Source organism: Malus sylvestris, chromosome 15, assembly GCF_916048215.2.
Source record: "Malus sylvestris chromosome 15, drMalSylv7.2, whole genome shotgun sequence".
NCBI classification, from domain to species: domain Eukaryota; kingdom Viridiplantae; phylum Streptophyta; class Magnoliopsida; order Rosales; family Rosaceae; genus Malus; species Malus sylvestris.
The window spans coordinates 15,101,525-15,113,616 of record NC_062274.1 but is presented as its reverse complement, the minus strand read 5'-3'; the positions used below and the strand labels follow the sequence as shown (position 1 = coordinate 15,113,616).

The 12,092-nt window shown below is 36.3% G+C and overlaps 1 protein-coding gene across 1 annotated transcript; it reads right to left on the bottom strand.

The window, feature by feature from the left end:
• Positions 1–1,313: 1,313 nt before the first annotated feature.
• On the bottom strand, positions 1,314–2,549 carry LOC126605963 (ethylene-responsive transcription factor TINY-like). Its single transcript, XM_050273418.1, has one exon. It carries the CDS (start codon positions 2,168–2,170, stop codon positions 1,334–1,336), a length of 837 nt encoding a protein of 278 aa, XP_050129375.1. The 5' UTR covers positions 2,171–2,549; the 3' UTR covers positions 1,314–1,333.
• Positions 2,550–12,092: the final 9,543 nt, after the last annotated feature.

Here is a 12,092-nt window from a genome sequence, read left to right as displayed (position 1 = left end):
CGTACCAAGTAGGCAAGTAGAGTTTGTTAATGTATTTATTCGATCTTTAATCCAAAAGAAATCATATATTGGTCAGAGCCTGCCATTTGGTTGTCAAATTTGAATCAGGATCCTCTCCTGAGCAGATGGAGAGGATCCTCCTGACCAGGCCCATCGGACCGTTCATTTTTTATCAAACGGTTATAATTATTATAACTTTTAAAAGGACCCCCTGTTTGTAGCCGTTGGATAAAAAATGAACGGCCCGATGAGCCTGGTCAGGAGGATCCTCTCCATCTGCTCAGGAGAGGATCCTGGTCCGTCAAATTTACCTCCTGACTCAAAGTTTAAGGGAGTAGAATCCCCTCTTTTTTCCCCTCCCTTCCCTTCTCTTTCCTTTTATTTGAACGATTACGGTTAAATCATGTCAATATCTTATTATTAATTTTTTATAGCAAGAGAAATATAAAATAAGATAATGTAAGAAGAGGGAATGGAAGAGGATGGAAAGAGGAGAGAAGAGAATCCTAGTCCAAATTTAAGAAACAAAGTTTCTGAAATTAGTAAACCACTCCAAATTTGATAAATCACTAATTTGATGTTTTGAGAAAGTTGTAGGAATGTCCTTGCAAAACAAAATACTAATATATTGCCTGTAACGGTATTTTAATAAACCTTGGGTAGGAAAAGTTTAATTCACCCATAGGATATGAATGATCTAAAAGTAGTCAAGATTAATTAAGGTAGTAATTTTAACACTCTTATTTTCTCTTTATGCAGCAATATTTTTTTTTTTTTTTTTAAAGTTGATTCTGCTTTGATTTATTAAGATAGGAAAAACGTATTAGTGCATGGGAGAACCAAGGAAGTGAAATAATCACTTCCCAAAATAACTATAAAAAGCTAAATACTGATCTTTTGTATCACACTGGTCTAGCGGTGTTAGGTTTCGTTTTTTAATTTCTTATGGTGAGTTTGATATTAAATATCGTTTGATTCGTTGCATGACTTAATCTAATCCGCCACTCCAACGTCTCCGGTTGATTTCAATGAAAGGGGAAGTCATAATCTAAACTCCAAAACAATAAATTGTATTTATTCCCAAGAAAAGTAGAAATATTTGAGTAGAAGAAAGTGACTGAATACTTGTGTGGACTGTGGACATAGACCATTGACCATTTGGCAAAAGCGTTAAAAAAAAAAAAAAAAAACTCAAAACTAACCGAAAAATAGGTCTAGAGGATCAAAGAGAGGAATGTATCCTAAGAAAATTAAAAATAAAAATTTTAAAAATAATTAAAAAGGGCTTTAAATGAACTCAACAAACAAGAAAATAAGATCCAACGGTTGATATTTAATGTTGCCACAAGAAGGCCTCGACTCCAACACACTCAGCAGCTGGTGGCTCAGACATTAACATTTGATCATCCCTAATAATACTATTGATTAGATTATTATACCCATTCTCCTCCTCCAAATAACTGTTGTGCCACCACGGCGGAGGATACAGCCACCCCTCCACCGAATCAGCAAACACGAATTCGCTCCCCGACTCGGCCGACTCGTAACTCGTCCCCAGGCTCGGCAGCTTCACTATCTCCCCCAGCTCCTCTGGCGTTCCCGCGTCCCCGCTCGTACTTGTTGTACCCACCATTGAGGATGATGACGAGGACTGTGACAATGCTGACGACGACGAAGACGAATGCGACGGTGGTGGCAGCGGCGGCGGGTTTAGAGTTTCCATGGAAGCGGCTTTGGCAGCCGCTGCTTGGATGTCCCGGGGCGAGTTCGAATCGGGTCGGGGCAGCGACCCGGCGAGTCCGGGGAAGTTGAGGATCGCGGAGTTGCCTTTGATCGTCATGGCCGCCACGTCGTGAGCACGCGCGGCCATTTCAGGTGTCGAGAATGTGCCCAGCCAGATCCGATTCTTCTTCCGGGGCTCGCGGATTTCGGACACCCACTTGCCCCATGTCCGCATGCGGACCCCTCTGTAAACCGGGTGCTTGCTGCTGGTTTCTCTGACTCGCTTGGCCCGCTTCTGATCCGGTCCGGGCGAGTCGGACCTTACCGGTAGTTGGTTTAGACCCGAGTTAGGAATGGACTGGGAAAACCCAGATGAGGACGGGGAAGGTGGAGAAGGTGAGGACGAGTTGGAGCTTGACTCGTTCTCTGAGTGAGTTGGGTCAGCCATTGTTGAGTACGGTGTCTCACTGAAGTGCTAAAAATAGAAACCACGGAAAAAGATTGGAGCTTTCGTTTCGTTCTCTGGTTGCTATAAATAGAATGCGTATTGGAAGTGGAAAGGAGTTGGCTTTTGTGAGCTTCAGGCAGTGTGACTGAGTTGTTATATCAGAGTGAATAGAGGTAAAGAGAGTTGGAGAGTGTGCGTGTTTGTTGCGTGTGGGACTGAGTGAGGGATGGGGAAAGGAAGAAGAACGGGAATTGAGAAAGAAGAGCAAATGGAGGAGGGGTTTTAGTAGAGGAAGGGAGAGAGAGAGAGAGAGAGATGTGAAGGGGAAAACGTGGGGCTTCTGTGTTAAGTGACCACCCAACAACGCTGGGTTGGCCTGACTTCCCCCCCTTTTAACCCATCGTTTTACATGTTCTATTGACCATACTATAAAATACAATTCCGCTCAAGCGCGAGTCAGCTTAATAAGGTAATATGAAACTTACTATTCGTGGAGTCTACTTGCAATGTAAAGTTGTAATCTAAATTGTTCATTTCTAGTTTATTTTTAGGGTAAAGTACAAAAAACTACTTCAACTATTGGTGTTATGACACTTTCATACCTCATCTTTTAAAATTGACAATGTCATACCTCATCTTTTGAATTTGGTCCAATGTTATATCTTCCGTTACTTGGTCGTTTACTTTTCAGTCAAAATGCTGACGTGGCTTGATTCAGAGCCCATTTTCTATTAAAAAATCATTAAAATATTATTAAAAACTAAAAAATTTTATTTAAAATGATTTAAATATTAAATAAAAAGAAAAGAAAAAGAAAACAACCATCAGTTCGTCCCTCCCCCCTTATCTTTCTTCTCCCCATCTTCATCTTCTTCCTCCCCCCCACCTGCAACCCCCAACAAAATACAAAAAATTCCAATTTGTCTTCCCCCGCACCCACCTTCAGTTTGTCTCCCCCCCCCCACACCCCCTATTCTCCCTCCTGCAATCGAGAAAAAAAAAAAAAACCCAGATCCCGTCGGCGGGAATATGGGTGCGCGGAGAAGGTGGAGGATGGTTGCGGAAGAGGATGTGGAGAATGGATGAGAGTGGTGGATTTGGGGTTGGCAGGGGGTTAGGTTTGGGGGGGGGGGGGGTGGGGCGAACTGGGTTTGGTTTGGATTTATTTTTATTTTTATTTTCTTTTTCTTCTCCTTCTTCTTCTTTCTTTCTGGTTCCCCGGGGGGGGGGGGACGAACAGGGTTGGGTTTTTTTTCTTTTCTTCTTCTTCTTCCTCTTCTCCTTCCTCCTTCTTCTTCTTTCTGGGCTGCAGGGGGTTGGGGGGTGTGAACTGGGTTGGGTTGCTTTTTTTTTTTTTTCCTCTTTTCTTCTTCTTCGGGGGGAGGGGGGTTGATGGGTTTTCAAATTATTATTATTATTATTTTGGTTGAAGATTAAGCAGGGAAGAAGATGAAGATGGGAAGAGAGAGAGGGGGAAGGGACGAACAAAGGGATTTTTTTATAAAAAAAACTTTTTTTATTATTTTAAAAAATAATTAAATAATTTTTTTTAGTTTTTAATAATATTTTATTAATTTTTTAATAGAAAATGGGTCCCCAATCAAACAACGTCAGCATTTAATTGAAAAGTAAACAACCAAGTAACGGAAGGTATAACATTTGACCAAATTTTAAAGATGAGGTATGACATTGTCAATTTTAAAAGATGAAGTATGAAAGTGTCGTATGAAAGTGTCGTGACACCAATATTTGAGGTAGTTTTTTGTACTTTACCCTTATAGTGAGTTTTTTGCAAGAATGATTTTTCACTAACAGTCTAAAAAATTAACAGTTTAAATCATCTAGTACATTGTGTAGTGGGCTCAAATAAATGGTTCGTATTTGAGCGACTTTCTCCATGAATGGACCCCGGATCCTCTTTGTGAGGATCTTAGGTATCAATTCATCTTAGTCGTTTATCATATATTATGCGGTCAGTTTTTGTTAGACACTGTCTCTGTTAGATTTTAAATAAAAAATTCAAAATAATTTATGACCGCAAGATGACTAATGAAGGAATATGATGAATTGATTTTCGGAATCCTCACAAAAAGAATCCAAAATCTTGTTCTCCATGAATAATCTTGTTGCAGGAGGAGGAATGATGACTCGTCTTTTCTGCAAACTAATTTGACACATATGCTAAAACAACTTATTGTAAAAACAAACAACACCGAGAAGAAAAATTTATGCTCAAGTGTCATACTATGATTGAAAGGATAGTAGGAAATAAAAATTCCATGGCGTTTCGGGGTATAGCACCATATCACATCCCTGGCAGAAATACCTACATTGAACCAAGTCATTTGCTAAAAATTATATAACTCCATTTTTTTGTCTAAATTACTAATTTCAAGGTAGACAAGTAGAGTTTATGCAGATATATATGCAGAAAAAAGTCGGTGTGTAGGATATCAAAGAGGGAGGAGGATTCTTTACCCTTCCATTCTATCCCCTTCCATTCTATCCTCATACATTACTTTTTGTCTTACTATCTTTATAAAAATATCAAAATAAAATATTGACATGATTTAACCGTAACCGTTCAAATAGGAGGCATAGAAGGGTACAGAGATTAGAAGAGTAGAGAATTCTCTTCCATCAAAGAGTGCTTCAAGGGTCAGAAAAGCACGGCCGGCACAGCAACACAGCCGTCTGTGGACAATTAGGATTTCAATGGTAGGATGGCCTACGCCTCCAGAAATTTTTAATTATGACCGGAACACGAAGAGTACATCACATATTTTTATATAAGTGGTGAAATTTTTTATTTTTAAGTTATTAAATTATCTTACAATTTATATAATGACACATGATGTACCATACTGTGTACTTATCATACTGAAAAATTTCTTGTCTCCAGAAATTTTTACTCCTAAGCCTCTGTTGCGTACCAGTACCACCCAATCCTCACTTTGCCAATAGATTAATCTTTACTGCGATCCCTTTCTCCTCATAAGCACCAACAATAATTAACACTCTTCTACTTCTTCAGCTTCTTCAACCAACCTAGACGTCAATATTTTTTGATTCATTAATCTTCCCCATACCCCACATCCCTTGCCAAAACCAATCTTAACAGCTAGACTACTGCCCTGCAAAACCCTGGCGTGCTCATGCCTTGTTTTTTCTAGAGAATTTGCCTTGTTACTGATTTGTCACATGATAAGAAAGATAGACTAATAAATGTAGATATCGTCGGTTGTTTTTTAGAGAGTTCATTATATTCCCAGTTCGTTTCGTGATAATAGATATAGATTTATAAGTGTATCCAACCAATTCTTTTTAGAGAAGCTCCCCTATTCACGATTCATCACGTGCCTAGTGAAATAGACACATAGATGTACATTCATTTTTTTTTAGACAAGCTGCTCTATTTCTGGTCACATGATGAGAGAACAAGACACATAGATGTGTAAACACATTTTTTTTTCCAGAGAATTATCTACCCTATTACTGGTTTGTTGTGTAATTAAGCCAGGATCTTCAAACTTCATGATTTTTCACATTCAATTAGATGCGGAAATGCAATAAACAATCAAGCATACCTCGAGCCATGATGCCAGACGCAATGAGATTCCAATCTGTTTGATTTTGAATCACCGGTGAAGAAAATTGGTGTACTCTCTTGCCTTAGTTTGCATGTAAAAAACCATAATTGTGTTTTCTGTTAGTGTAACCATTATTGGGTGTGTGTACTATATTAGGCAGAGAGATGACCCGTTTCCCTTTGAAACCGATAATCAATTACCACCTATCATGGTAAAAAGATAGAACACTAATTATCTTAATTTCATCAATAGGATTGTTTATAAATAATAACATACGTTAGACTCTACGAATCACTTAGACTGTGTTATGTGGACCACCTTAGAATATTAAAAAGATTTGTATTCTCCTACTTGGTCTATAATGACACATATACCTTTTTGGATTTAACAAATAAACATTAAGTGCACGGTAAAATTTGAAAGAATCTTCATTTTCAATTAATAAACATAAAATATCTAAGCAATTTTTCAATGCGACTCATGACGATTTGACATCAACAAATGACACAGTCTCTTCTATGTACCACATCTCTAGTAAATTACCTAAAACAGTTAGTTAACGAGAAATATATATATATATATAGAAAATTACAATTAACATACTCATTTTTACTTCTTATATATCTTTATTAATTTTTTGTCATTGATTTTCTTCAATTCATTCTATCCGACGAACGAAAATTAAAAGGAATGTGTGAGAAGTAAAAATAAATGTGCGAATAACACTACCTTATATATGTACATTGGATAATGTCTATATATTTATGCAATTAGTAACCCCTAAAAATCCAATTTTTTTCTCAGTCCATTTATCCATTCCAATTCATTATCATCAGCTATGTAATTAAATTAACTATATTATAGTACATAGGTTGTACAGTTTCATTGTCTTTTCTAATCAGATAAGTGTCCTTGTATTTATTTCCACTTACAAAGAGGAAATTGTTATGACTTATTATATTAGCACCCCACAAATTGTTGAATAAACTTCACATACTTAATACACCCCACATTTGCTTTTTCAATTAAAAAATTATTTTAATACACCACACTTCCTTCCTCATAATACCCTCACACCCCACATTCTTAATATACACCTTACATTTTCTACATACACCCCACATTTCTCAAATTTTATAATACTCATTTTTAATTTTGCCGAATGATTTCAAACTATTTGAACGTTAGTTTGCCGAATGATTTCAAATTGAATGATTTGAAAAAATGTTTAGGTTCATTTGAACGTTTTTTAATAACAATAATAATGATTTCAAAACTTTCGAAACACTGATTTCGTGTTTCATTCATCAAAAATAATTTTTCTCAATCAACATGTTTGTAGTTTCATTGCTTATGGTTTTATTCAACAATGGAGGGTGAGAGGGATTTTTGATAGTTGAAGTAGATAAATAATACGTTAAAAATGATTTGGGGTGTACTTATAAATTTTTTATTATTTTTTAAACCTAATAAGGTCAAAATTGTCATTGCATAGTAGAGTAAATAAGTCATTAATATTAATTTTTAATGTGGGGTGCATTCAACATTTTGTGGGGTGCTAATATAAAAAGCCATTGTTATTTGCATTTTAAAAATCTCACTCTACACTCATATTTTTCTTTATAAATATAGAAAGTTTGTAATGCCAGATGAGATTTTTATAATGTTAATAACAAATCTCTACAAAAAAGAAATAAAGTAGACTTTTTAAAATTTACTTTTTATCTTGGGGTATCTATCTATTAATTATCGAACCAAAAGGGTTACTTCGATTAGGGCAAGTCAGGCTTCATATTTGAGATCATGGGCTTTATACTTTTAGGTCCCAGCAATGAAATGGCAAATATAGATTCCATCAAGTCTCCAATAATGAGAGAGAGAGAACATAATAATCTAGTAATTAAAGCAGTTAATTTCCATGAAAAGTACTCTATTGGATTAACTACATTTTTACACTTTCTAGGTTCGGAGTAACTTTTAAAATGAGTCACAAAGTTTTAATTTTTTCATATTGCACCTTGCGGTATTGAAATTGGAGATTCATTGCAATATTTACATGTATTTAATCGAACCATCTCATGGTCTAGTTCATGTGAATATATGTATTCAATACACCACAATCTGGCCGCCAAGATGATGATTATATTAAATACATGTACAAATTGTATTCAAATTCTTGAAATTATATCAATTTGTGCATTCAAGTTTGATGGATTGTATGATAATGGTGAGCTTGAGACCCTTATATGTGCTACCACGTAAGTCATATTTGCACCATATTGACCAAAAAAACTCATCAATTTACTGGATGATTAAACATCAAAAAGACAAAATGTATAAATATGATATAGTTTCAAAACTTCAAGGTGCAAGTTGTGAAACTTGGAACCTCATGGTTTATTTTGAAAATCACCTCAGATCTAAATAATGTAATATGTAGTTAGCCCTACTCTTTTCTATCCCAACAAATAACGTGAAAATATTTTATTGTAATAGAAAGAATGAATCCCATAATCAGACAAATACTGCCTTTATTAATTACAGGTAAGTTTGGACCCTAGCGAGTATCAAATGAAGACCTCCCATAATCTGTGAAATTATAGCATTTTTCAGAAGCCCTAATCCTCATCACCAAGTGAATGATTTTCCCTTTCCCCCTATACTAATTAGGATCATGATCTTAGGTTTGTAGGGCTGGTTTTGTGTTTAAGATTAGTTTGCTTCCTTCTTTTCGCAGAGAGTTCACTCGCATCAACTTGTAATAACTCATTAATTCAAGGCTTCAGGATAAATTTTTATCCAAATTGAAAGTAGAAAATGGTAGTCCCATTCCCCTAGACTGTATATGGTCAAAAGAATGGTCACTTATCGTTTGATCTTGGTCTAACGGTGGAAGAGATATCAAATGCTAATTTAACTTTTGTTATTTTATTTTTTCTCAACCGTTAGATTTAGATCGGACAATAAGTGACCACAATTTTCTTATAACATAGGGTTTATTCGGAAAACGGGATTGGACACCTATGAAGAAAACTTATCACTTCCAATTCATAAGTAGTATATATATATGATATCAACACCTTACAATTTATTTCCTGTAACCCTAAATAATAAAAAAATCAGTCATCTCTACTTTCATTTCACACTTCAACGATACCCCTGATTTTTATCAGTTATTAATCTAAATCAATCCTGCAAAGAAACAGAAAATACATGATCTAAGTCGAACGAAAAATAATTTATTTTAGAGTATGTTCGTGTAATTAAATTTATCTATTCATAGGAGGATCAATCAACCACTCATGCATGTCAAATAAATTTGGTTGTTCATTTGTCCCCATCCTTTGAACCAAGTACAGACTGAGACCTCTCCCGGGCTTATGTGCAACGACCTTTAAGGCTCATTTTTCACATCGTTCTTCTTCTGCATAACTCCGAAAGATTGTAACAAAAACAATATAATTAATGTGAAAAAAATATGAGGCCCAATAAAATCCATGCATGCACCAATTGATTTTGTTTTGATTTTCCTGATTTATCATACATTCACCATATTCTCAGTAGCATGTGTTATTCCATTTATAAGTAAAAGGACGTTGAATAATTATAGAGCTGTCCAAACTCGCAAGCAAGGATCTGCGAAAGATGGTTCAATTTGTTTCCACTCCATTTTTGCAATTGGAACGTAGTTATCAATTCGGTCCCCTTAATTACTAGCTAGCTAGGGTTTGCATGCATGCATCTTGCTTTCATGGCCACACATTTTAGTCGTCCAAGTTTCGTTGGTGGTTGGAGGGGGACGAATGAGGATGGATGACTGTCTTAGCTTCTCGAAAAAAAAAATGGTAGACAATTCATACTGTCAATTCCTCTTTGTGAGAATCCAGTGGATCTTTTAATTGTGTCCGTTCATCGTAAATCGTTCGATCAATTTTCGTCAGGTACTATTTGAGTTCAATTTTTAATAAAAAATTTAAAATGATTTATGACCACACAATGTATGATGAATGTATATAATTAAATGATCCTCTGGATCCGTACAAAAAGAATCCTCATTCGGGGGGACGTATCCACTCGAAAGTGTCCACCAATCAACTTATGGTTTTGATGCAAAATCAATGGTACGTACCTTTTGAAGGTCAAAATTATATTCATTGCTGTGTAGAATTTATCAAATTAAAGCCAATATTGAACGTTTTTGTGGAATTGGTGCGAGAAAATCATGCTCTAATTCTAAACTTTTCTTGAAATGAAATAATATGGCCAACATCAAGCTAATTAAGCACGTGAATATATAGAGATTAGAGGGTATAGCGACCTGCCTAGCTAGCTACTACGTTAGCACTGATATTGTTTTTAACTTAATGATTACATGCTAACACAACAAATGCGACATTCATGTAAAACAATTCATTGTATAGTTTATTTTATCAAGTTTCCGATGTGGTATTATATACATTCTTCAACAAAAACATATGGCACAAGGATTAATTTGAGGACAGTATTTACATTTCACTTTGATCTTAATTTTACCAAGTATTTGCATTCGTTCACTTTGATAATAATTTACCTATTTAGGACCTCTTTTTTATGGCATTATGATTTATAATACGGAGGTGAAATTACTAACTACATTTCCATTCTTGTTTACGTTTCTCTTCTATCTTCTAATTACATCATGCTCTTATCTTACAGTTAGTACAATGACGAGAACAATTTGCTTTTAAACCACCATTTAAAAATTCTCTCTACAAAAACAACATAATCGGAAACATAAGGAGTATTTCTTTATTGGGTTTTGAAATGTGTTGATGCACAAAATCAGTTAAGATTTTGGTACAACAGAAAATGTTAAGTTTGTGACCTTCGCTAGATTGCTCCGGTCACTAGTGTGGATAAGTATGTAAATGGATAGAGACAAGGAAGCAAACACAAGATGTACGTGGTTCACCCAGATTGGCTACATCCACGGAGTAGAGGAGTTCTCATTAATTGTGAAGGGTTTACACAAGTACATAGGTTCAAACTCTCCTTTAGTGAGTACTAGTGAATGATTTAGTACAAATGACATTAGAAATATTGTGAGAGAATGATCTCTATTTATAGAAGAGAGTTTCTAGTTTCATTCTGACGTTGACACGTGTGGTGTTGTGATTGGCTTCTGATGTTGACACGTGTCGCGCTATGATTGGCTTCTGATGTCGACACGTGTCGCGCTGTGATTGGCCTCCTGGTTGTAGGGAATTTTTTCTAGGTCCTTGACGGTATAACGTTGACCGGTGCTCAGTAGTTTCGAGATTGGTCAAGTATGGTACAAATAGTGCTCCCCTAAGTTCTCGAGTGAGGGAAGCTCCTCGATTGGGGACTTGCAAGATCCAAGCCATTGAGTAATCACGAAACTTCTAAGTACCAAAGTGTGGTATCATTTTCACTTGCCTTATCTGTCTCATATGTAGATGTGGCATCTTGTTTGGAAGTACTTTTCCTCCATCCAGGGGTGGTATCTTTAACCGATGAAGATGCACAAGGTAACATATCAATTTCACTTGAAGCTTACTTGTAGTTTCAGGCTTGGTCAAGTGCGCTACAAACCCTATAGTAGGAGTCCCCCAAGTCGCCGAGCTAGGAGATTTGCCGAATGAGGTAACAGACAAGGTAAGCAATCAGACTTCCAAGCAAGCAACCTGGATCGGAGGTTCGACTTCGGCTTCTGGTTGATTGTTCTCATTCTCCTTGTGTCGTAAACAGGAACAAGGATAAGGAGAAACAAATGGAGAAGAGATGATATGATATACTTTTGCTTTTGAAGAAGTAACTTTCCACAGGCTTATTCTTGAACTGGGCTTGAGGGTTTTCTGGTTTGCTCCAGAGTATAAGGCCGACTCAAGAATTTGAGGGTCAAAACAAGTCCATCAAATCTAGAGTACGTTCGACCCTGATGATATGGGATACTTTTGATGTTGACAAAGTAGTGGATGTATCAACACATGTTCTGTTATGCTTGTCTCCACATGCTTCCTTGTATCCTTCTCACTTGCCCTATCTGTTCCTCAGGCAAATGTGGTATATTCTCTAGAAGCATAAAATATTGAAGATAAGTACTCGAGAGCAATGCCAGGTAAGTAATCAGGCAAGGAGTTCCAGGCAGTCAGTTTCTGACTGGAAGCTTGGTTTCAAGTACTGACTGATTGCCCTCTTCTCATTGTCTTGCAGGTAAGAACAAGGCCAAAGGAAAAGACAGGGAAAAAGCATGATATGGGATACTCTTGCTTTTAACCCTGATGATATGAGATACTTTTGCTTTGATGTGGCTTGTTTGCAGAGGTATTATC

Bases quoted from the DNA above. Each gene is read 5' to 3' on its own strand.
- LOC126605963 (XM_050273418.1), bottom strand. From the start codon at position 2,170: ATGGCTGACCCAACTCACTCAGAGAACGAGTCAAGCTCCAACTCGTCC.